At 49.5% G+C, this 26,278-nt stretch overlaps 1 protein-coding gene across 18 annotated transcripts in view; it reads left to right on the forward strand.

Annotated features, from left to right (window-relative positions):
- The window catches only part of NCOR2 (nuclear receptor corepressor 2), a 412,043-nt gene that overhangs the window by 255,316 nt on the left and 130,449 nt on the right, over nt 1-26,278 (forward strand). For 16 of the 18 annotated variants that reach the window (XM_073313442.1, XM_073313441.1, XM_073313453.1 and 13 more), the window contains 5 exons: nt 13,391-13,578; nt 15,198-15,288; nt 18,199-18,377; nt 23,381-23,435; nt 25,608-25,706. In XM_073313442.1, the coding sequence (XP_073169543.1) occupies nt 13,391-13,578; nt 15,198-15,288; nt 18,199-18,377; nt 23,381-23,435; nt 25,608-25,706 (612 nt within the window). Of the gene's footprint in view, nt 1-13,390; nt 13,579-15,194; nt 15,289-18,198; nt 18,378-23,380; nt 23,436-25,607; nt 25,707-26,278 lie in introns of all 18 variants that reach the window. The other 2 variants (XM_073313445.1, XM_073313446.1) reach the window with 2 other exon arrangements.

A 26,278-nucleotide genomic window follows, 5' to 3' on the forward strand; every position in this document is an offset into this window, starting at 1 on the left:
ATTATAAAAGTAACTTGCATGCAACTAACCCAGGGCCTGATTCTACGGTTCGGCAGTACCTTACTCCACAAATATCCCCATTCACAGGAAAGGCGAATAGCCTCTTGCTTTATGCATAGTGGAGTCCGTTGTTGATTTCAATGGGACTGTTTGTGGAGTACATTTCTACTCAGTGTAAGTAATCGGGTCCTGAGAGAAGAGTGAAGCTTATGTTGACTCCACAGCAGACAAATTGTATGAAGATTAATCTCACTCTTTCCAGCTGACCACAGAATTACGTTTTAGGAATTTGTGGTTTAAAACAAAACAGCTCCGTCCAATTCTGTTGCAAGAAAAGCTGTCTAAGAGTGAACTGCAAACACTTTTCATGGAAGTTACTCTTTGTTACGTAATGGAAAAGACATGGGTTTTATGGTGAGATTTTGAAGGGACCTGGTCAGATGGTTATAAACCTAAACTTCAGATTTTATACAACATTGCCTCTGGAAAGTAACTGAAGGACCCCATTCTGCTGCTCCATGGTCACTGGAAAGTGAAACCTAGAAACAAAAGTGAAACTGACCAGTCTATTATCCATTGTCCAAACTAGGTGAAATGCCAAAAGTAAACAAACAGCCCAGATTGGGAAGCACAAATCAGATTGTAAACAATTTTTGTTTTAAGAATCTAAATGATTATTAGTCTCACAGGTGAGGCATGTATTTTTTTTCCATGTCAGCTATATGTTGCAATGGACTTTCGCGTTAGACTATTTAGAAACTCAGACTTCGATATAGACACTACTGAGCTGCCCTCTGTGGGGAAGCCTGAAATGTCGGATTTAGCTTCTGATGTGGAAGGGTTAGCCGGTTTTGTTAAGTTCCGTGGGAGTGGAAGTTTGCATGAACCTGGGAGGGATAGTTAGGAAAGCTTTGAATAATGCACATCGGGGAAGTGGTATTAAAGCTGTGACTGTAAAAGCCACACTTGGAGGGGCTGTTCCTGGAGATGTATCAGAGCCAGCGATCAGAGCATGGCTGTTACTGCCAGTGAATAAGGGCGCGTGCTTTTTCTTTTCTGTGTTTTTAAAAAACCTTTTGTGATGCCCCGGGATGTGCATTCCAAAGGGATAGTGCAGTTCTCCTGTGGGTTGGAATTCACCTTTAAGTCATTTGGCTTTTTGCTTCGTAACCCTCCTTCCCCAAATACACTGCCTGGAATAACTGATGGTTTTTGCGTTTGAGAGAAGAACATCAATATTTTCTTCCTCAAAATAGAGCATTTGCAAAGCAGCATGTGGTTTTGTTGGAAGCACAGAGGAACTAAGCAGGGTTGTTTCTGGTACTATGTGTGATCCCCTCCATTGTACTAAATCTTGAATAGTTTGCTCTGTTGTAAGTAGTGAGGAGGTGGAGGGGCAGTTTCATTTGACTGCAACTGCATGGGACCCAAAATGTGGCTTGCAGAAAAATTGCCTACTATGAAGAATCAGTAAATTTCTGCCACCCAAAATGTTCCGTGCCCTTGAATGGCGATTTTTCAATTTAGGGGGCAGCATATGGCCCATTTTTGTAGAATAGGCAGTATACTGTTGCTGAAGTTACAAAGTGAATGCCTTTGCTGTTTCTCTTTGCAAAATGGGCACATCTAGCTGTCTATTTCATAGAGCAGACGCTCTTTAAAAAAAGAAATGAAAAGCACTTGTCTATTCTGGAATGTTTCCGTTCATCTCTCTCTCTCCCATTCACATGCACCTTTTAATATATCACCGTTAGACAAATTGCATGATTGGACATAGTTCTACATTAGATACTGATTGTGTTTGCCTGGTGCAGCCAGGGATTGGATGGCTCAGGGGACTGGTAAAGGGGTACATTATTTACCACTCAGACTCTGGTTTTAATCTGGTCTGTTTTGTTAGTGACTGAACTGTGTCATCAGGATATCAGCAGTGTGGCCTAGTGGATGGAGCCCTGCACTGGGTCTCAGCTGACCTGGGTTCTATTCCTGGCTCTCCCACTGACCTGCTGGGTGACTGTGGGCCGGTTGTTTTGCCTCTCAGGCCTGGTCTACACCTGGAATGTAGGTCAACCGAGGTCTGTTGCTCAGGAGGTGAATTTACTACAGCGATGGGAGCAGCCCTTCTGTTGCTGTAGGAATCTCCTATGCGACAGCAGCCTAGCTGCTGTGTTACTGCAGTGCTGGTAAGCTCCCTCCCACACACGCTCTTGCACAACAGACGAGTGCAGCGGTTCTCAATCTAAGTCTCGCGTTTGATTGCTGGGGCCCAGGGACGAAGCCCGAACTCCACTACCCAGGGCCAAAGCTGAAGCCCCACGGCTTCAGCCCTAGGTGGGAGGGCTCAGGTTACAGGCCCCCCGCCTGGGGCTGAAGCCCTTAGCCTTCGGCTTTGCTCCCCACCCCAGGGTGGCAGGGCTCAGGCAGGCTCAGACTTCGGTCCTCCCTCCTGGGGCCGTGTAGTAATTTTCGTTGTCAGAAGGGGGTCACGGTGCTGTGACATTTGAGAACCCCTGAGCCAGTGCATTGGGGTCTGTAATGGCCACTAGCGGTGCAGGGTGTGCGTTTGTGTATTGCACAGAGGAGACTGGAGGTTACGGGAGAAGTAAGGTAGCCTAGAGCGGGTCAGGAATTTTTTGACAGACTTCTTTTTTGTGGGAAAATGCCAATTTGTCAAAGTCAAAACTGTGTGTGGCAACATCTCCGTTCTGATGAAAATTTCTGTGCGAAGGTGGATCAGGTCCAGGGTGGGGGTGTGTTTCTTAAAAGAAAGAGAATGGCCAAAATAGCCCAGTGGCTAGGGTGCTCACCTGGAAGAGGGAAGACCCAGGTTCAGATTCTGTTTTGGAGTATTCTGTTTGGTATGAATGGCTGATTCTTTGTACAAAGTGGAACAGCGGGGAGATTTGACTCTAGTTTGGTGGCTAGAGCACTCACATGGGGTGCAGAAGACCCGTATTCAATTCCCTGATTCGGAAAAATCTCCATTTCCCTCCAGTGTGAACAAAAACTCTTTTAGTAACCGCGACATTTTTCATGAAGCGGAATGAATGTTTTCTGGGCAGCCCTCATGGAGCATCAGCTGGGTGGGGGTCACAGGTTCCAAGTGTCCTGCATAATCCTGTTTGTTTTTCGGAAAAGGAAGCCTTTGCCTTCCTAAATTGTGAGACTCGGAGCCTTGCCCTTTCTCCAGGGAAACCACAGACTGGCACACAGCAGCAGCAGCCAGCTGCATCCCAGCATGCAGGCCACTGCTCGCGAAACTTCACGGGCTGTTTTTAGCCTTTTCCCAAACACGGAGCAGTAAAAGCAGGAAAACGTGGCAGACTTTTTGGCAGCAGAAGGAACCTTGGAGCATGTCCTCATTTGCCTGCTTATTTTGAGTTGTTTGTTTATTTGCTGTCTGGCCCAGGTGGCCTCACTAGGAGAGGAGCAGCTGGGAAATCTCTGTGCTGCCGGGGTCTGTTCAGATTACCTGCCGCTGCTTGCCCATGACGGGAGAAGTCACTGGGCTGGTTAGACAGGCTTTTGGTTTTTGCTCCAGTTCTCCCCTTTTCCTCAGTTCCCAGGTGAGCTGATCTTGAAACCAAAAAACTCCTACACGTCCCTAGGGGGGCAGGAAAGTCCCAATGCTGGGCTCTATTTTGTGGGGTTCCTGCTCCATGCTGAGGCTGCTGGAGAGGAGTGTCTGTGCTACACCAGCCCCGTGGGGGCACCATCACGGAGAGCGCCTCTGTTAGCAGCATGGGTGGGGTCAGAAGCAGAGCGCATGCTGGCTGTCCTTCAGCGTGGCCGGGAAGAATCCCGCCACCTCTGTGAAGGCAGTAGGAGAAGGAAGGGGAGAAATGGAGGAAAAGGGCAGCGGGGACAGGGAAACCAGAGAACAGAATATGTCTGCTCTCTGCAGATGGACTCCTGAACAGCATCTTTGCTGGCCTCAAGCTGGGACCTGCAGTCAGCTGAACATGTCTTGCCTTTATCACTTCCTCGCAACCAATAGCATGTGGTGGGAAGCAAGGGATCCCGGGGACCGTCCCACTTCCCAGACTGCAGCCTGGGATCCAGAGGCTTTGCCTATTTCAGAGAGCGATGTGCCAGTTTGACCAGGTGGGACTGTCCCCTTCGAAAGGTGGGATGTGACGGACTGACGGGGTCTGGCCGCGGGACCGTGTCCCCGACAACCCAGCGACGGCATGTTTGTATTTCTCGGCTTCGGAAGGGCTGGCTTCCTTTTTAGATTTGGAAAAGCAGGTGGTCGTGCTTGAAGACGCTCCCAGCACCACACAGCAGGGCTTGGGTAGCCGTGCAGAATGTGTATGCCCGCGGCAAACCTGCCAGTCTGCACGAGACGTGATGGCCCCCGGAAAACGGAGAGGCCACATTGTGGCAGATGCAAGGGGTGTGTTGAGCCATTGTGCCCTGCATTATGTGGGTTGGCATTGCAGGCTGCTGGCCTGTCCCCTCAGCCCAGGAAGGAGTGAAGCCATGTCCAGGGTCTGGTTCAGGCCCTTTATTCTTTATTTCTTCGACAGAAAACTAGTCCCTTTCCCCTAACCTGGGGTCGTCTGCAAGGGCCTGTCTATTCCTTACAGGTTTCCACTCTGCAAGCCACATGCCATAGAGCCATACCCTTCTCCAGGGCCTCCCACAGGAGCCAGCCTGCTTCCTGTAGTTCTCCCCCCCCTTGAACTAGGATTCCCTGCCAGCGCTTGCCTGCTCCCGGCAGCTCTCTCCCCAGCTGGCCTACAAGCTGGCTTTTATAATACCCTGATCCCTGGCAGATCTGTCTCGGCTGGGCGGGAGCTGATGTGTCACAGGTGAGGCTGGGCCCAGCTCCTCTTACAAGGCCAGCCACCCTGGGACAGCATCCTATCCTAATTGTGCAGCATTCTGAGAGAAAGTGTGGTTTGACAATGGGAGTAGGAGCCAGAAAATCTGATACATCTGTGGAACAGGTATATTAATGATACTTCCTGACATCCCAAGAAATGTTGGATATTGCTAAGGGCTATACAAAGATCTGATTACTGTTGTTCCCCCTTGAACTTCAGGGTCAATTTTTTGCTAGCCCCAGAAAATTTACTTGGGCTTTTATTTGTCTGAATAAAATCTGGTGCTCTAAAGACAAAACAGATACAGGGTTTTATTGTCGTATTATTCCATTACTTTAAATGACTAATATGCTTGAAGTACTCCTTTCACAAGGAGTAAATCTGATCTGCATTAAATGCAAAGGTATGGGAAGAAGTTGATTATCAAATGCAGTTCAGATTTACTTCTTTCCAAAGAGAAATGGCCCAGCTGGGTTTTATATTAGCGCTACCCCCGGGGAATGCCGACCTGTGATTTAACCTAACAAACCATGCTCCCCTTCATTACTGCCTCACATTGCAGCTGAGCCCCTGCTCTGAAAAGGGAATGCTGTCATCTTTCAGATTCTTGCTAACTTTGCAGGTCGTCGTTTGGATTATATGGCCTCCACCCCTCTCTCATTTTACACTTGGTCACTCCTTTCATAGATTCACTCAGCGTAACAGATCAAAAGAAAGCACTGAACATTAGACGAGAGCTCTCCTGAATACTGCATTTAAAGCAGCATAAGAACTGGGGCATAAAACCCACTTGGCCTGAAACTTGGCAGCTTGAGAGCAAGTGATTTTGCTGTGGGATTATATAGAAACATCAATAGCTTTCTGTCTGTAACTCTGTGTTCCTTTCCCTCCCCCATGGACACATCCCACGGATCCATGTTCTCCGATAAGTGACTCTTGGGAGGGAAAATGATGTGGACTGTAAAGCTTTGGCAATAACTGTAAATACAGAGGACTACCGAATTTGGTCTGGCTTGTGCTATGGGCCAGTTTCTGCCCTGGGTGTGGATGGGAGCCCCGTGCTCACATCCAGGGACACTATCTGGTCCACTGGGTTTTGTGTTTTTAAGCTGAGCTTTTCAAAAGGTCCTAGCTGCCCAGATCCCTCTGAAAGTCACTGACAGATGTACAACTGATTCCACCTTTCGAAGAGGCCAGCCAGAGGCAATGCTAGAGAGCACTGGAATAAACTGCTGCAGCTTAAAAGACCAATGACCAAAGGCCTGTTAGAGCAGATGGTCACTACATCCATAAAGAGAGGGCGGTGATTCCACTGGTCTGGGAGGAGGAGGGTTTGGGCTTGAACATGCCCTGGGGGTTTCAGCATTCAGTGGACAGGCACTGGGCTAGCTGCACCAGTGCAGGCAGGTCAAGCAGCTTCGCCTGCTTGAAGCAGCTGTCGGCTGAATCGGTGCAAACCACAGCTTTGCCTGTCTCCGTCAGAGCTTTGCATTGATGCATCAGTGTGGCATCTAGCCACCGCTGTTTGCAAGGGAGGCAGATCCCCACTGCAGACAAGGCCTTGGGCAGCTTGGGGACTGAGAAGGTGAAGTCAGAGCAGAGGTGGAGGAGGCCTTTGTGCAGTGCTCCAAGAGCGAGGCTCGGGAGTTTGACTGCCACCGTGGGCAGTGCAGCCACTGGGGAGGATGGGGGTGAGCAGCAGCTCTCTGGTAGGCTGGCAAGAAGCAAGGTGAGTAGCATGGAGGCTGAGAGGAGGAGTTACAATGGGTTTTGGCCCTGTAAGTGGAGAGGAAAAGACAGCTCTTAGAGATGCTGGAGTTGCAGGGATGGTGGCAGGATTGGGCAGGGCAAAGGGGTTGACTCTAACCCTGCTTTCAGGCCTGGCTGACGGGGACTCACGGGATTGGGAAGTCAGTTCCTCTTGGCTGTCCCTTTCCATGCTAGAGACCCTGCCATCTCAAATGCTGTACAGAACAGCGAATCCCAGACCGCTGGACCATAGCAATGACAAAGGCTGGCAGTGTTGGGGCATCTAGGCCCAGATCCTCAAAGGTATTTGGGTGCTTAATTCCCATGGAAATCAGTGGGAGTTAGGTGCCAAGAGCCTTTGAGGATCTGGGCCATAGTCCGTCATGGGCTGCGTCTGCAGCCTGTAGAGCAGTCATACTCCGGCTGAGGCTTGGGAGCCGCAAGTGGCTCTTTAATGTGTCTCCTGCGGCTCTATGAGGCACATGATGTTAAAACACTGGATAATCAAATTATTAACCAATCAGGATGCTTATACTGTGTTATTAACCAGTTGTAGAATACTTGGTTGGTCATTTTGCTGTGCAAATTATATATATTCACAATAATAAATGAAACAATGAATTCACATTACGGTGGCTCTTTTGAGTCATGGTGATGACTAATTTGGTTCCTGCATCAGTGAGGTCTGAGAATCACTGTCTCTGTGGCAAGAGTGAATGGCAACTCTTCTCCTGAATTTTGTGGGGAAAGGACTTTAGGGGGATACAAAGGAGGCTCTGGTTTAGCTGAGCATCATTGGCTTCCGTGCTCCCAGCCACGTGGGAAATGCTACCGCTCAGCCGCAATGGGGCAGCTCACCTGCTCTCAGGCTGCAAGGTAACGGGTTTGGAAATCAGGCTGAAACATACCGCTCCGAGATGAGCTGATGGGTGGGGCGGGGAAGGGGCAAAGCTGGCCAAGTCATTTTTTGTGCCAAATGAAAAGCTGAATGTTTCAAAGCACTGAACACAGAGACGCTGAAACAGCGGAATCTGCAGCCCAGTCAATTGGGCGTTAGGGCTTGGATCCCCTTTCATTTCCCTGGGCCTGACACCTGGCACAGCTGGGCCCTGGTGGCACTCGCTCGTGCTGAGAGCTAGATCCTGCCTGGGGAGCTGCCGCTTCGGTCCCGCTCCGGGCAAGTGGGAAGAGTCTCGGTTAGTGCGGTAGCCGCCCTCCTGCTTCCCAAAATAAGTGCAGTTATCCGGGTCAGGGAAGTGGCGAACTCCCCTGTTGAGTTATTAGTGTATTAGTTATAGAGCACTGTATTTGGGCCTGGGCTTTTAGCGTACATCTGCACAACAGTGAAACACCCGGGGCTGGCCTACGTCGGCTGGCTCGGGCTTCCGTGCTGTAAAACTGCAGTGTAGACACCCGAACTCTGGGCCCCAGAACCCGGACCCCAGCCACAACATCTACGCAGCATTCTTCACCCCGTGAGCCCAAGTCAGCTGGCCCAGGCCAGCTGCAGCCATGCTGTGAGTCATTGTAGCCGGACACATCAAATGGCAGAGTCCTGCCCTGGGGAGCCAGCTGTCTGAATTAGGTGAACAGGTTCTGGGGTCCCAATCGTTGAGTTTTCAAGTCACTTCATGCAGTTTCGAACTTGTCAGTGTCGCACGCCCAACCCAGTTTCTAGACACGAGCTGTGCGTCCTTTCTGCTTCCCACCATCATTGCTGGCACTGAAATGTTACTGATGATGTGAGGAGCAAAGCAGGTCACATCAGGCCAAGTTTGGCCTTGGGGTAAGCAGGCACAGCTCCTGTTGCCTCCAGTAGGAGATGGACTCACTTACACCAGATCAGGATTACCTATCGCGAGGGACGCAGACTCTTCAGTGCAAGGCTGGTGCGTCAGTATGACTCGGGTTACATAGTGAGCACGCATTCCCCGCACCGAGGTGCCATTTCTGACAATAACCAACGCAAGTGGGGAGTGGGGCCATAGGAAAAGAGCCCGGGTTCATCTCTGGATGACGTGGCTGCTCTCCCCTGCTTTGAAACTGCTGTACAACAGACGCCGGAGTTGGAAGTGTCCAGTATAAATGACATGATCCATCTGCATGGCAAATGGCAACCCACTCAAGATTTTGGGCCTGATCCACAACGCAGTGAAGTCAATGGAGAGATTCCCACTCACATCAAAAGCTTTCAGTCAGGCGTCTTTCGAAGGAGAAAGTTACTGGATGAGAGTAAGACCTGTGGGGAAGCTAACAGCTGCAGACCTTCCCCCCTCAGTGGGGCACAGCTGATGGAGAGGAGGTTGTATTTCTTTGAAATCTGGATTTGCGATGTGTTGGATGCCGTGACCCGGAGCATGACTGATGAAGAAATCAGTTGCTGATAAGCTCTTTCCAAACTAGAGAACTCCGTGACGCAAGGGGGGGGGGAGGGGTTGGGGTTGGCTATTGAATTTTGGTAAAGTGGCATCTGCTTTCACTTCCTGATTTTTGGCCTAGAGTGGGTGAGTGTCACTCAGAATGAAACCTGAAAATCCCCACTGGCAAACCCGGTTGCCTTCATTTGGACCTGAGTTTGCTTTGAACCCCAGCATGAAGGATGAAAGCGTGACCATTGGAAGGGCCTGTCTGGTTAGCTGGGGGAGTGCTCGGTTATGGCTGGGCTGCATTCTTGCCTTCCCCAGCCAAATATGGACGGCTCCACCCACTGTGTGGCCAAGTACGACCTCCCTGAATCTTGGGTGTGGGTCTAGTGTGCAGCGCCAGCCGCTGCTCCTCACTTAGGTCTTTCTGCAGGGAACGGGCTGGCCAGGCATAACAGTGGGAATAAGCTGCAGTAAGTTACTGCCTCCCACCCAGAGCAAGAGGGAAGAAGGGAATAAATTGTGTCTGAGGCCCAGTGCCCTCTGGGGGGCGCTGCTTACACACGGTCCCTTTTCAGGGTGCTGCCTTAAAGGTGTGACCTAGGCTTTAGCATGCAAGAGAGTATTATTCCCATGGAGGGAGGGGGTACCTTTTAATCGGAGTGAAACTTTAGCGTTCGTTATGAGGGTAAAACCATAATACTTGGGAGGTGCTTGGATATGGTGGTGGTGGGCCCCTATGGGCAGGGGGATGGCTGTGCCAGAAGGAAGTTGCATGGAGTTGTTCTGAGTTTACACCAGTGTAACTTGGAGCAGAATCTGGCCTGCAGAGCCATGTTTTTCAATCAGCGCCCCGCCCCCCTCCTTGCACTTGGACTGTTCTGTTTCACTGTTGCCACACCTTCTGAGCAGCCAGAGAAGCTAACAGGCCTGAACGCCTTCGCTCTTACCTTGGTTTCCTGGTTAGGCGCTTTAGTGTTGCTAACAGGGTATTTTTAGTGTCCAGAGAAGGACAGTCTTTTAAATTACACCAATGGGAAGGAACAGAACTGTATGGGCTGAGCAGCAATGGAAGCTACTCAGGCAAACCTTCCTGCATACTGATGGAAGTGTGTGTGTATGTACATACTGTAAAATGACCAGAGCCAGTAGGGAATGGGATGAACTATGTTTTCTGCATTTCCTCGGGTTCTGTCTACCCCATTAAACTTTATATCCCTAAAGGGAAGAAACAAATAATAGAACTGGAAGGGACCTCAAGAAGTCATCTAGGCCAGTCCCCTGCACTCAAGGCAGGACTAAGTATTATCTAGACCACCCTGACAAGTGTTTGTCCAACCTGCTCTTAAAAATCCCCAATGATGGAGATTCCATAACCTCCCTAGGCAATTTATTCCAGTGCTTAAAACCACTCTGACAGTTAGGAAGTTTTTCCAAATGTCTCTTCTTCCAAGAGAATAAAGGATCCTTAGACATTAGAGATGTAAAAGACCTACCAGTTATTGCTTGAGTCATTTAAAACTGGGCAGCGCAGAGCACAGGTGCGAATATAAAGTAAGGAAAAATAGTACATTGGAGGCGAGAATATAGTAGGTCTCTTTCATATCCAGCCTCTGTGATTCCCCACTCCTGCTGGAGGAGAACTTCTCCTGTTGGTCTGTTCTCCGATCAAGCCTGCTATCTGGTTGAGTATATAAATGTCCTAAGCAGTCGGGCTTCCATTGTGTCTTTTGGGAAACCCACCCTGCCATCAAATAAGACCTTGCTGGGAGTGGACAGGAAGCAGAATGCACAGAATCCCTGCTTGTAGAATCACTTTGTATCCCTACTATTGGTTGGATTTAGTTGTATGCTTAGGATGTCCTGCGTGGGTTGATGGGGAATGTGCATGGAAGAATTGGTGGAGCTCTGGGGCAGGCTGGTCCCCCATGTCAGGTTTGGGGTGCGGTGTGAGGCTGGGTTGGGATGTCTGCACTGACACGCTGAACACGCCTGGACTCAATTTTCCCCTGTGCCCGAATTCCACCTCCCTGTTGCCTCTAACTTATCACTACCTCTACTGAAGAATTGGTTGAGCTCTGTTTCACAATGCCCCTCCCTCTCCCACCACATCCCCTCTTCTGGGTGGGGTGCTCAATGCCCCTCCTTCTCCCACCACATCCCCTCTTCTGGGTGGGGTGCTGGGGAAGGAGTCGTGTCCAGCTTTATGCCAGTAGGGTGTTTCTGTCAGCCAGGGGAATTCTCCATGGGTCGTTTGTGGCTAGAGTTTGCACCGCATGCGTGGCTCCAAGAATCCAGGGCTCTGTGCTCGTAGGCAGCGCTTGAATTCACCAAAACCTCAGTTGACATTGGTGAAGGGCTTTGAAGGCTGAAAGCGTTGTACAGGAGTTGAGTGCGCTAATTATTAAAGAAAAACCACCAGCCATCACGAGAATCCAATTTCCCCTCAGTGTTTCAGGTTGGGCTTCCAAAGAAATGGCCTCCAATTCTCAAAAGTAAGTAAGTGTGTGTGTGTGTGTGTGTGTGTGTGTGTGTGTGTGTGTGTGAGAGAGAGAGAGAGAGAGAGACTGAGACTGACTGACTTCCACAGGGCATGGAAGCCTGCCAGCACCTAGTGCTGACACTTCTAGTTTGCTCTTTCATGTCGGGGATGCAAAAGGTTGACTCCATTCCCTCAGGAACAGCTCTTATGGATTGTTTTTTTTCCTCTCTGGTATATTTTTGTTTGTTTGGTTTTTTTTCTCTTTCTTCTCATCCTTTCTGATTGAGATGCACCAGGGCATAGAAGACTGAAGAAAAATCACCGTAAAATCTTTGTGGCAATAGCAGGACTTTGAGTATTGATGAGTTTTGGTAATATAGGGATATTTTTTGAGATGCTCTAACTTAGCCACGGGAGAAACCAGCCATATTCTGCTCCTTATCCCCCAGAGACTCTGTTTGCAGCAGCTTTGGCCCTGAAGTTTCATTAATCCTGCTGTGTTGACTCAAGTGCTGCTCTTCTCCACCTGGGAATTACTTGGAGGTACTTACGGTTTTGGCGATTCTTTTCTGAAACAAAATGCTTCAGGCCTTGACTGTAATGCAGTTGAAATCTCATCTCTCTGTTTTCCTCGTGCCCCTTGTGTGTCTTGTCTGTTTAGGTTGCAGGCTCTTCAGGGCTGGGACCACCTCTCGTGGGGCTGGTGCAAAGGGATTTCAATAGCCTTTGTGGGGGGTGGGGGGGGAGGTGTTTTAACAGTGCCTGCCCAATAGGGCTTGAATCTCATTTGGGGCTGTAGGCTCCACTTTAATGCAGATGGTGATGGTAATGTGGTTGGGATTGTGAAATGCATGTCTTGGTTAATTTTTTCCTTACTGCTCTAGAACAAACTCCAGCCATGTTATGGGTTTGCAGCTTCCAAAGCCTTCAGTGGGAGGCGTTAGCGCACACCCGACAGCAGGTGTCGATCTTGGGCTAGATTTTCAAAGGAGCTTCTGTTTTTTGCATGCCCGGTGCAAGTACATCTGCCTACCTACCTACCTTAGGTGCTTATCTGGCCCTGTCCAGAGTGAAACAAAGAGGAGAATGGGGCCCTTGCTCCACTGTTCTGGTTGGAAGGACTAGTTCCAGCGTTGGTAGTTAGGACACGTTTGCGCTGCAGTCGGAGGTGTGTGGTTGTCGCTCGGGCAGGCCTACCTGTGCTGGCTGTATCCGCACTTGCCCAGCTACAGACAGCAGCGGAGACGTAGTGCCATGAACTCCTGGTGCACTTGGACAGCTTGTGCTGCCACGTCTTCCCTGATACTTGTAGCCTTGCTGGCTAGATGGAAGCTAACGTGGGTCTGCCTCCTTAAGCTGCAAGGACACCTCTGATTGCAGTGTAGACCTACCCAAAGTGCGTGTGTTGTCCTTGTAACCACATGTTCTTAAACGCTGCTGATAAAGACAGTGAATGAGAGTAACAGTCTGCAGGAGGAAATGTCATCCAGTGATTAGATCAGGGACGTGGGGGGCCTTCTACTCCTGCGTTGTGTCCTTTGTCTTCTCTGGGCACCTCAGTTTCCTTATGTGTATCTTATCCCATCTCCTAGCAGAACCGTATCTGCCTCGTTGGGGTGGGGGTGGGGGGGAGACTGGCTTTGATTAATGGATGGATGTGTGTAAAGTGTTTGGAGATACTCAGTGCTTCGGAAAAGCAAAGTCCCACTCAGAAAGGGACCTTTAGGACAAGGACATCGTGGAAGTTTTCCAACTCTAAGAACAAAATCTCCTCTGTTCAGAACACTTGATTTGAGCTTCCTTGTTCTTTCTGGTCCCCAGCCCTGTGCAACTTACCTAACAAACCCTGCTACTGTTCTCTGCGGCTTGGCTGCTCTTCAGCCCAACAAGCCATCGAGGGAAGGGCTTGAGGAGCTGCTCTGTCTGGGGCTGTTTTCTGATCTTCCCCCTCTCACTTGCCCTTTCAGGAACAGAAGTTTTGCCAGCGCTATGACCAGCTGATGGAAGCCTGGGAAAAGAAAGTGGAGCGCATTGAAAATAACCCCCGGCGCCGTGCCAAGGAGAGCAAAGTGCGGGAGTACTATGAGAAGCAGTTCCCAGAGATCCGGAAGCAGCGGGAACTCCAGGAGCGCATGCAGAGGTTAGAGGAGAAGCGGTAGGAAGAGGCTAGGCAGCCTTTCTCCTTTGCCTATAGGGGGCTGGGGTTCAAATATGGTCTAAAATGGCGGGGGGTGGGTCCCGGGGAAACAAGCCCCCTCCTCCTGCAATGGAATAACTGTTAGATGCACAAACCACAGAGCCCCATGAACAAATAACTCGGGTTCTTTCTCCCCAAGGGGGATCAGCATAGCTCATACTGTCTACAGAGGAGGAGGAATTTCAAGAATCCAGATCTCCATTTTTCCTGTGTTGTTAATTTCCTGGCTGGCCACATCATGACACATGGGGTTAGTTCATCACTCTGAACATCTGACTGGGAGAGGGTATACCTGGTCCCATATTAGGAGGCTCAAATCAAGGTGGGAAGACGCAGTCTAATTATTTAGTCATGTAGATAGTTAAAAATTTATCTAGGGTTTGATCTAGGTATGTGCTCAGAGGCCAAGCATTTGCAGAACTGGTAGAAAAGATTGCAAAAGATCTGAAGATGTTAAAGGTCTTGCTCACTCGCTCCATTCACGTGATCAGCATTGTCCACCACCTCTCCCATCCCCACAGCTCATTTACTTCTCCTCAACTCACCTCATCTTCAGAAGCGCCCCGAAGGTCAGGCTGTTCCAGAGCAAGAGGAGAAGGTGCTGCCAAAGTCGATGGCCCCTCACTGAGAGGGGTCCTGACCTCAGCCCTGTTTCGCTGAAACCAGCCGGTTGTCGGCTTAAGAAGCCTTAGCAAGTCAGGACCCAGACTGTTTAGCGTGGCGCCATATTCAGTGGGAGTTTTACCATTGACCTCAGTGCGAGCAGAGTTGTAAAAGTCCCACCCTACAGCTTCTTTGTCTTTTAGCTTTTAAAAAGGTGTGTGTAGTTAAATAAAAGAGTGTAGGCTCTGTCCGGGAGTTGAGACCCCATGTTTAGGGCTTAGCTGCTTAAAAAGAAAAGCGTTAAAAAAAATTCTAATATTAACAGCCAGGTTTTTCATGCTTTAAAAAAAAAAATGGTTAATGAAAAGCTTTCTGTGTCTGGGTCTAAGCATTTCCCTGCAGCATTTGCAGCCCAATCTCAACCGCAGTGGGCAAGATGACCTGGAGCTGAGCAGAAGCAGAAGTGAAACAGTGACTGGTTTATTGCAGTGTTCAGGATGAATGAAATGCAAAACTATGGTGGAAAGTCATATGGATTGTAAATATTTCTCGAGTTAATCTAAAGGTTTATCTACATGGAGATGCAGCGTGTGGCAAGCCAGGGTGTGAATGTACAGCCCAATATCCTGCCTGCCCCTAAGTCGCCAGGTGGACGCTGCTCCTGCGCACTGGAAATTCCTTTGACACACTGCTGCTGAGTGTGCAGCTGGCTAGCGCACTCCAGATTTGCACCCTGGCTTGCCGCACACTAAGTCTCCAGGTAGACGCAGGGAAGGACATGGGTTTGGTTTGGTTTTCTTTAATTGTAGGCCATGTGTGCGAGGTCTTCCCTCTCGCCTCCAGGGCAGGCTCTGTTCCCTGTTTTGACTGCGCCACCTTTCGAATGCGAGGAGTCCCGGGAAATGATCGAGGCGCGGTGCCAAGTACAAGACAGGGCATACGTTTTTCAGTGTTTCACTGCCATTTCCCAGCAGGGTAGGACAGAGGGGCAGCGGTCTCTCCATGTCAGCCGCACGCAGCGAACACGAGGTGTCAGAAATTATCGATGGGCTCTCGGAACAAGAGGTGAGACCAGGTTGCCGTTTTTCCTTCCTTTTTTTTTCCCACCCGCCCCATTCCCCCTTCCCTCTGGGGAACTCAGTGCAGTCACAACAGACCCTGACGGTGGAGCTGGTGCCGCATTCAACTAATGTCAGGCCGGCTGTGTTTAGTAAACACTGTCATACGCAGGATGTGATTCCCTGACAGAACCCTGAGCGGGGCTTGGGAGTGTGAGCAGAATCTGTGCAAGCAAGCAGCATCCCACTGGAGCACCCATCAGGGCTGACCTCATCTCACTCCCCATCCTCGTTGCTAGGAAGCAGCAGGATCTTTAAGAGGAATTCACGTAATGAAATAACAGTCAAGGTGGCAGGGCATTTTTGGCACTCAAATGTGTCTCAGGCCATCAACTCCAGCCGGTCATTGTTCCTACAAACCGGATACTCTTTTAAACTGAAATCGGGGGTGGGGGAACAGACTCCCACAACAGCACAGGTTTATGCATAATATTTTAATGGGAGATGCGGTTTCCTGCAGGGGATTCCTATGGGATGAATGGTTTGTACATCAGCCAGTCGGATTGACTCTCTTGAGTGCTCTGTTCATCGCAGGCTGTCCCAGTGACATTGGCTTCTCCTGGATCTGGTTTCGCGAGGGTTCCGCTTGGCTGGCTCTGATCGCAAGCTGTCGAGAATGGGTTCGTGCTTGGGAAGAGACAGCAACTGCTGCCCAGCAATAGCGGAGATGTTTCCTGCATGTACTTGCTGTGCCCTTGGCTGGGAGGGAGTTTGCTTTGACCAAGTTAGAGGCTGACCCATGAGCTTAGTTCTCAGGGACAGATAGGCACCATGCTTCCATTTGTTCTTCACAGAGGGGGCCTGATGCGCTTCCTGGCACTGATCTCCTCCAGGAACTAAAGTACTCGGCGAGTGGGCCCACAGCCAAGGGCGATCGCTGGTGCTCCGTTGTGGAGAATGTTCCTACAGAGGAGTGAGATGGAGCAAACAGCTGGAATGTGCGTTATGCCATATCTGCCAAGCTTGGGCTACGTCTATATTGAAACTGGGACAGCGGCACAGCTGCAGAGCTTCCGTGTCGACGTTCCCTACGGCGATGGGAGGGGTCTGCTGCCCTTAATCCATCTCCCCAAGAGGCAGTAGCTAGGCCAGTGAAGAATTCTTCCATCAACCTAGCGCAGGCTGCACCAGGGGTTAGGTCGGCTTCACTGCCTCACTCGGGTGTGAAGTTTTCACAGCCCTGAGCAAGGTCGCTGGGTTCACCTAACGTTTTAGGGTCGACTTGGCCGAAGATAGAGCCTTAGCTGTTGCCCAAGACCAGCACCGAACAGATCAGAGATCTGATTCAACGCTGCTCTTTTGGGGCTGGTCCATCGTGAGCTGAACTGGTGCTAATTATGTCGTTACACGTTATGGCTCTGCTCGTTAAATGTTGTTGGCCAGCCTGTGTTTGTCCTGGCCAACCCGCTCACTAAGTGAGAACTGGCGCTTACCTCTCATTAAAAGAACATCCTTGAGAGCTGTAAGCATTTTGAATGTCATCAAAGGCGTTGCCGGAGTCAGAGGTGTTGCTGTGGAGTTTGAGGATGTGGGAAGCTAAGAGGAAGCAGCTTTGTATCCGTCGGAGAGCTATGCCAGACAGCTGTAACTCCTGTTCTTTGGACCGGCACTAACTCCCATCATCTCCTGTGTTAGGATGTGGAGTTTGTGCCTGAATTTGATAGTGAAGCATCAAGACTCTTTGCAGAGTAAGAGACTCTGGCTAGGTTTACAACCCTCTGGAGTCTTAGCAGTTCAGCGTTCTCTGAGGTACTGACACCTGGTTACAAATCAAGGTCAGAACATGCCACTCCAGAGCTTCCCCAGTCCTTAATCAGTGAGGGCCAGATTCTGAGATCTTTACTCACACTGGGTCCGTGTTTGACACCGTGAAGAGCTCCACTGACGTCAATAGGGACTGCTCATGAATTTTGCTGCCGTTAATAAATTTAGAGTAAGGGCGTCAGAATCTGCCCCAAAGTGTTTAACAGTAAGGGAAAAAAGGGATTACGGCACAGCAAGAGGCTGTCACTTTTGGTGGCAAAGCGGAGAATCTGCCGTTTGTTTCAGCATCTAACGTGGCAATAAGAAATGGTGGCTGAGTTGTGCCATGAACGGACAAAGTGGCCTTTGGGTGAATGTCAGACATGAACCTGACTCTAGCCTGTGTGGTTACCGAGTGGCAATTAGACCCACTTCGTAGCAAATACAGGGTATACGGCTCGAGCGTTGTGTGGAGAAGTCCATTCAGTTATTGTCTCCAGTGCTTCGAAGACGCTGTCGTTTGAGTTTCAAACCACACTGAGAGCAGAAGGGAAATGGAGGAGGGTGTTAGGAAAGTTTTCATAAAAACGAAAGGTTCCCATGGAATGAGACTGGCTCCAGACCCATCTTTTCCACCTCCTGACCCTTTCAGTCCCCCCCCTTTGCAAAATAACATTCAGACCAAGATATATGCAAAACTGGACCCTCTCCTGCTTACATCCAAACTGTGCGGTTGAGATTTGAGCCACTCTTTGTATGATTTTTACAAAACCCAGACTGACTGACAAGGGTTTGCAAACCCCCGGGGAGCCCTGATTTTGCCTGTCTCTAGCTTTGAGCATGGGAGTTGGTTTCCTTGGGTCAAACATTTTTACAATGTGTTTCAAGAGCCTTTTATTTCCAAAGGGAAGATTAACTATTTCCCTGCTGAGGGTGACAGCTTCTTTCAATATTAAATTTAGGGTTACTCCAGCAATAAAGCTGTCTAGTACTTGCCTTTAAAGTCTCCTGGTCCCACAACCTGTCCTTTCCCTATGAACATCTGTCCCCTCTGATTCTCCCATGGGCTCTGTAATGCTGATGAGAACCGTCCCCTTTGCTTTCTTTCCCAAAGAACCTGGAGAAGCAGATGCGCCAGCTAGCCGTCATCCCCCCCATGCTATACGATGCTGACCAGCAGCGCATTAAATTCATCAACATGAACGGCCTGATGGATGACCCCATGAAGGTGTATAAGGACCGGCAGGTGATGAACATGTGGAGCGAACAGGAGAAGGAGACCTTTCGGGAAAAGTGAGTGGAGTGAGAAGTGGCCGACCATAGGCAATGGGAATTAGGTGTTGGGAAGTGTGACGTACGGGCTGGATAACGGCTTGAGCACTGGGCCCTGGGTTGTGCAGGCAATATGGTGGTAGTGGAAAGCAGTGGTAGATTCTGTGATGACATCCTGGCTGCTACCAGTGCGTGCACTGCAGTGTGTTTTGGAAGCTGAATTCCTTGCAGTAGCTTGAATGGCTGCTGGGCTGTAGGTAGCAATGACTGGTGAATCACAAAGGTTTTTTAGAAAAACTCCAAATGGTGTTAGCTCTACCAGGCAGTCTGATAACCTGGGTGAGACTGAACCTTGGAAAAAGGACCCAGGTGCAAGCCAGAGTATGCCCAAGAGGAGCCGATCTAAAGGTTTGGTTTGGTATGGGGAGCCATTGGAATAGACACACTGCATATGAAAAGGGAAATACATACTTTGAACTAGACAAGGTCGCTGGGCTCAGCTCATCTCAAGCCTTATCTGGAGAGGTTCTTTGGAGACTTCCAGTCTGTCCTGGTTTTCTCCATGTCAGGAATACCTTTGGCCTTCCTCATAGTTACTTCCACATGCAACTGAAGCAAGCAATTGCAAAGATGCACCAAAAAACCCTTCTTAAAAACCCTGTATTGTTAGCCTTTTTAAGTATATTGTGTGTCTCCCAGGCCATTAAAACGGCAAGTATTGCACCTGGAATGATGCAAGGGTTAATAATTTAAAGTAAAATTAAGGGAAATGCAAGGATCAGGCCTGGTTAATGACACTGGAAGATTCCGTGCATGACTGTAGCATCGTCCATGCATGATGGTTTCATTTTTGTCAGGGTGGGCCGTCCAAAGTGCAAGACACATGTACAATACAATTTACAGACATTGACACAATTCAGCTTGACCTGACTTCAATCTCTCCAGCCCATGAAACCCAATGGGACCCTGGGTCTTGCAGCCGTTCATCACTGGTACACTCAGATAAAAATAGGTGGCCCTTGTGGCCTGTCCTGAAGATCAACAATCTTGGGGTCAGTTTAACCAGACTTACTCAGAACTTAAGGCAGATTCCAGTTCCGTTCAAGTTGGACAAAGGTTCAGGTTGCTTTATTTTACGCAGCCCTTTTAGCTTGTCCCAAACTTGGATGTGGGTGGTGCCAGTAGAGAAGTAGAGTGTCACGTTGTTGTTCTATTGTTGTTTTCGTGATTACAGCTAGAAGCCCCGGTTTTCCTTTATTGTGCTGTGCACTGTGGCGCACACAATGGAGAAAACAGTTTCTGCCCTAAAGAACACAGCATGGAAGTATGGCCCTGCCTGAAGACAATCAGGGTCTCTTTGAAAGCACAACTCACCCATGGTACCAGAAGTATATCTGAGTGTTAGCAGCCTTGCAAGTGCTGACTTTGAAAAAGCATATTGTTGTTTTGCATTGCATTGCTCTGCTCTGAATATGAAGAGTCATGCATATTTATAAAACTGCAGTAAAACCAAGTTTCTTGATCAGCCATTTGTTTATACGTTTAGTACAGGACAAACAGCCTCAGATCTGTGATGTGATCCCATTTTGTCAGAGTGTCTCTGATTCTTTTTTAACATCTCAGTTTCTCCTTTAGTCACATACCACAGAAGAGCTCTCCAGCATGTGGTATGATATTTGTCTAGATTCGCGCTTTAGGACACTTGACGTAACAGCCTGCAGCTGCAGATGGGTTATGTTTAAAGGGGCCTTTATTGTAAGCTCCCAAGCGCTGCGTTCCTGCTGCTCCATCCTCCACACTGGCCACCTCCCACATGCTCAGTGCCCCCATTTATGTTCCCTTGTTGCCCCTGGAAAGCCATCTGCTGGCTGCAGCTCTGACTAGCTCCAGCTCTGCTGCAGTCATTGATTACAATGACCATCCTGAGGGCGGTCTGGGTCCTGATTCCAGTCTCACTTCAGCACGTATAAATCAGGAATCGCTCCACCTAAGTCAGCAGTTACACTGGGATAATAAAGCCAGTGCAGTTAGATCAGAATCAGGCTCTGTGTCTGTGAAGCCTTGGGCAGACATCGATCGTTCAAACCTGACAACACCCCTGTGAGTTAACCAGTGACCTTACACTCTCAGAGAAACCGAGGCAGGGAGGTTCTGACTTGCCCAAGGTCGTACAGAGAATCGGCAGCAGAACCAAGCTCGGGAGCTGGACTTCAAGTCCCACGTATGTTTCATTAGAACGTTCAGCCTCTTAGCCCTCTGCCTTCCATCAGAGGGAGCAGCCAGCCCGTACGGTCCAGCTCTTGTCTACCGAGAGTTTTCCCGAAGCAGCGATTTTGCCAATCCCATAACTCCAAGTCAGACGTGTGACTGCATAGGCGGCCCTCAGGAAGGTTTGACTTGCGACCTGCTGTGTTCTGTCTGCTGTCAGAGAGCCACTCGCTCTGGGAGCAGCACAAATCCAGCAAGGGGCATTTCTGGGCCAGGCTGAATTGTGCTGAACTTCTCCCAGCTGAATTTCCATTCCACTGCATTCCTCTAAGGCTAAGGGAGCAGTCTTGTCGGGGGAACCCAGGGAAGGTATTTTGCTTAAACACAGACAGTCCTTAGCCATAGCTAAGCTTGCTTTCCTTTGGCAAAGCACCAGTTTGTTTTTCCCTTTCAGGCCAGGAATAGCTTATGCCAAATGCTCTTCAGTCCTGTCCCACTAGTTAAAGAAGAGGGGTTAATTAGAGGAGCTGTTGCTTTTGCATTGTAGCCTTTCTCCCTGCTGGAGGTGCAGCCGCTCAGAGTCGCTATTAGCTGCTCCAGCTGGGGTAGAGCCGGCTGACACCATGTGTGTGTTCTGCAGAGGAGGAAGAGTCCCTCCAAACCTCCATCGCGCTTTCAATCTCTTGGGTAACTCAGAAGCCTGCTAACTACTCGTGTTGTCCTGCAGTTCCAGCAACAAGCTGAAATAACACATGAAAGGCGGCTGTTTCCCCCAATTGGGGTTGCGCTTTTTAATTACCCACTGTGCTGTCTTTAAACATTGGGGGGGAGAGCGCATTAAAAGCCAGGCTTTAACAGACTCAAGCGATGATGCATCTGTTCAGACAGGTTTTGTTAGCTGGCAACATTTGGAACCCTTGTCCCTCGTAGTCTGGAGTCATCCCTGGGGTGTTTCTTACAGTAGTCAGCCCCCTGCCATGCCAGCCGAAAGGTGAGAGGAAATAGGAGTGGTTTAGAATGGGTCACAGTTGCGTTCAGGTGAGCTGCCCAGGAAATAGTTTTCCAAGACCCCATTCACCACCCACACCCAGTGCAGAGGTAATGTGGCACCAGCCAGAACATTCTGTTCTCTGCACCATGGGATGTTTTTCAGGCATGAAGCTGTTAAATTACAGTGAAACCTGCACTAAGGACCCTTTCCTACAGGCAAACCCCTGCCTTGGGCAACCACTTCAAAGGATGTCCAATTTCCCACACCACGTTTGCTCAGCCTTTGCTTAAGAATCAGTCCGTTTCTTGCTGGTCACTTACGTGGCTGCCGGTTTGACGCCAGACGTTAATTCCGAGTTCCCTTAGCACATCACTGCCAGCTACTGAGATCCTGCTTGGGAGACTGTGCTCGGTCTTTTCTCGTCCTTCCCCTTCTCAGGCCAGACTGGGTCTTTGCAGCTGCAGGCTGGTGTTCTTGGCATCAGAGCTCTGGGCTCAACTGCAGCATAAACCAAGCAGCAGGTGGTGGCTTCATTAACCCCTGTATTCTTTAGGAGATCATCCATCGTAAGAATATAGATGGGGAAATCTCATGATCAAGTCATGGCTCCTAACCTCTCTTGGCGACTCTATCAGTTCATCAGACGATGGGGAAAATGCATCTGGGGAGGGTGGCTGCACTGGGTAGCCGATGCAGCCATAGCTTTGCAGAAGGGGGCAGCTACCCAAGCAGAGGCTACTGCAACCATGAGGCTGCAGAGCAGCTGTGTGTGGTGGGGAGGGGATTGTTCCAAACCCTCCTTATGAGAACACCAGGCCCGGCTATGCAGGTCTGTTGTGTGAGCTGCTATGCTCAGAACGCATCCCGATGAATGGCAGGCAGGCAGTGGGGTCAAAACCCTGGGCTGCTAGCACTGATGGACTTGTTTGGTGGACCCCTGGCTCCATTGAAGTCAATGGCAAAGCTCTCATTGACTTCAGTGGGGTCAGAATTGTCACCTCTTGCCTTTCTCAGGCTGCGTGAGCAAAACTGCAGGGAAACAGGCGGGCGAGCATTTGGGTCTTTTACTGGAAGGGGCTGAGTGAGTTTGACGCTCTCCCAGGAGCGCAGCTGCCATGCCTGGCTGTCACTTCTCCCCGAGGACTTCTGACCAGCAGCTGGGCCTGGTGATGCCAAGGCATTTTAATCATGCTTCGTGATTTCCCTGGAACTTCCTCGAAACAGGTCATTTGTTTTCCGTTTGCAAACTCCTCGCTCATTCTTACGCTTGGCACTCAAAGGGAATCAGTGGCAATCTTTGGCCTCTCTTTCCTTTGGCAGGGCTTGAGAGAGGCTGGCACGAAGTGGAGTAGTTCTTAGGCTTTCCTGTGGTATGTGATTTAGCCGATTGCCGAAGACCGCTCCATGGTGCTATCTGCTTCAAGATGCTGAAGCTTCTTGTCCTATTTCTTCTGTCCTTCCCTGCCCCGCTATGCAAACCTGTGGAATAAAAGCCAAAATACTGGGGGTGGGGGTGGGGAGAGGAGACATTTTCTCCCCCACCTTCAACTCCCAGTCAACAAAACTTGAATGGGCTACATTTAAAGTTCTCCTCTTTCTGGGAAGCTGCCTCATCAGGACAAATAAATATTTTTTCAAACCAATGAGTCACTTGAAAAGCTCCCTCCCACTGCCCTCTGACTTTAGGATTCAAGGCTAGCTCTGCCAGCAGATGGAGTGCGCAGGCAGCTGCAAGGCCAGGGCTTGGGATCACAAAGGCAAACATGGAGAACAAACAAAGAGGTCTCCAGGCTTTCACTTTAACCTTCTGTCTCTTGCTCTCTAGGTTCATGCAGCATCCAAAGAATTTTGGTGTGATTGCTTCATTTTTGGACAGGAAGGTAAGTTGGTTTGGTTTGTAACGAAGTGATTTTCAACCCCTTCTCTGTCTCTATCTGTCTTTCATTTATCTCAAGTGTTTCTCTTGCACCCATTCCCAAAGTATCTAATGCACAGAACTATTCCTCCTATTGAAAAGCCTTCTTTTATAAAGCCCTGTGTTGCCACAGAGCCTCTTTCACCAAAGAATCAGAGTAACGGTACTTGCTGTGGAAAGGCAGTCGCTTCTGCAGCAGAGGGAGCCAGCGAGGTGGCTGCACAGTAGCCAGAGGAGGGAAAGTGCTGGCCAAGGACATCAGGACATATCCCTATTTTTATGAGATGACATGGGACTGGAGTGTCTGTGGAGAGCAGGCAAGGACCTTAGTTTTTATGGTGTCATCTGAATGACCCCACGTGAAATGAAGTAGATGGGTTTTGGCTTAGCTTGGAAAGATGAGAGGCGGAGTCCTCTCTGAAGGGATTTGGAGCTCAGGGTGTCAGGATTTTCAAACCTACTGTCTGGGCACCTAAACCCACGCCTCTGCTTTATCTCACATTTTGTAGGCATCTCCCATTGACTGGACTGTCATGTATTGGGGGTTGCAGACATTCGGCGTGCCCTGTCCAGTGTGCTGCCCCTGTCTCAACTCAGGGTGGGGCCCCAGAGATGTTGTGAACAGTAACCCACTGATCTCTTGCATTATCATTTCTTTCTTTTTTTAATTCTGAAAAACCATCAATAGCCAAGAGGTTTTTAGTGGTGGGTAGACACTGAAATGGCCCAAGCTCCCTAGTGCACATTCCTGGTGGATTGATTTACACCAAGGGGCTTTTTTGACCCCCACTAGTTGGACAAACAAAGGAAGTATTTGAAAAGCAGACCCCAGAAGATAGTGAATCTTCTGTTCCTCCCAAGACAAGACGAGTAATCTGTACCAGAGCTGGGCAGCCTGGAGGTTTGGGTGGTGTCATATCAGTAAATCCTAAATGGGCACAAAGTTGCAGCCTCTGGGAAGGAAGTTTCTAGGCTAGCACTCCAGTCCTAGCACTTTTGACCTGTAGATCTCAAACACTTTTCAAAGGAGGGAAGCATCATTATTGCCACTTCACAGATGGGGAAACTGAGGTGCAGAGCAGAGAAGTGACTTGTCCAAGGTCACACAGCAGGTCAGTGGCAGAGGTGGGAATAGAGTCCAGGTCTCCTGAGTCCCAGACCAGTGCGCTAGCAGAGAGACTGCCCTTTCTCTGAAAGGATGGGATCTGCTAGGACACGGCCAGCCACTTATTGTCCTGGCTGTCCAAGTTGCAAACCAACTTCTGGCTGCAGAACTTCTGCCTCAGGAGAATATCATCGTAGCCTGGATTAACGCACTCAGATTCTGGAGCAGAAAGCTCCACTTCTCATCCCAACTAGCAAACAGGGTAACAGACACAAAGACCCTCCTCTAGAGAGCATAGTGGGTGTGTGTTCTTGTAATCGTGGCTATAGAAAGGGATCCAATTAATGCCTTAGAACAACCAGACTCTGTTTTGCAAACAGCTGTATTCTCCATGCGTGAATGTGACAGGTGTGTCAGCAGGTATTCATCCTGTCGACAGAGCCGCCTCACTGTGCAGCTGCCTTCTGTACTAAAGCACCGTCGTCTTCCAGCCTCCCCCTTTCTCCTGTTTTCTAATGCAACTGGTCCATAAGTCCTTCCTCTAGGCCGGTGCCTGCCTCTCTCTGAGCATTGTAATTGGAATCCAGGCAACAGCTTCTGAATGCAGAGGACTCAATATGTCAGCGAAATGTGTTCAACGCAGCAACTGTGGGATCTAGTGCTCTATTCTGGCACTTATAGGGTGGGGTGCAGTTATAGGGGTGCACTTATAGGAAGGGGTCCCAGGTCGTCACTTTAAAGTTTGCTGGGTGTTGAGTGCCCTGGGCACGTGTGGGGGCTCACTCTGTTCCATGGCTGAGCATCTCTCCCAAATCGCTGGGCCCATACTGAGCTCTCAAGGGAAAGCCTGGCTCTGGGTGGGTGTGGGAATGTTTTTTGCCCTGCAAACCTCCAGTAATCGAAGGAAACCCAGCTGTATTGGGGTCTGGAAACATGCCGTGTGTAGCATGTGCCCAAACGCCCAGTGCTGGGATCCTGCGCTTTGAAAGAATGCTGGTGTCGAAAATGTGGACACTTCCTGTGTCGTTACAGACGGTGGCAGACTGCGTGCTCTATTACTACCTGACCAAGAAGAATGAGAACTACAAGAACCTGGTGCGGAGGAATTATCGACGAAGGGGGAAGAATCAGGTAAGAGGTGAAGACGGATGCACAGGACCTTTAGCCGGTCTCTCCTCCTGACCACACAGCAACAATCCTTTATATTCACAGCCCACAAATGTCAGGTTAAAGTGATCCATACCAGATCATTCCTCCTCTCCCCAGGGAGTGGATGGCATGGTTGCTGGCCACAGTGACTCTTCCCATCAGGACCTTAATCTTGGAATTGAAAAGCTATTTGGGGCCTTTCTGTGGTCAGAGTGGTTCACTGAGTGTTTGGCTTTCAAGAGGCGTTGTCGTCTGGGAAATGGTGACATTTATATATTCTCCTCCTCCCCAGCTTATCAGTAGATTTTAAAAAGAGACGATTTAAAAAGGGAATTAGTGCTTGTGAAAGACCCGAGAGGCTGGAGTCCTCTGTGTACACAGTAGATACAATCTACGCAGTAGGACAAGTTTCCCCAAGCTGTCTACCAATGCACCTCACTTCTACGGATGTAGGGACCACTAGCCTTACAGGTGAGAACAATATTCAGTCTCCTTGGGCCATTTAGATCTTTGCCTCCCTCAGACTGTCAGCAAAGGTAACCATTGTGTTAGTG

This window comes from Lepidochelys kempii, chromosome 15, assembly GCF_965140265.1.
Source record: "Lepidochelys kempii isolate rLepKem1 chromosome 15, rLepKem1.hap2, whole genome shotgun sequence".
NCBI lineage: Eukaryota > Metazoa > Chordata > Testudines > Cheloniidae > Lepidochelys > Lepidochelys kempii.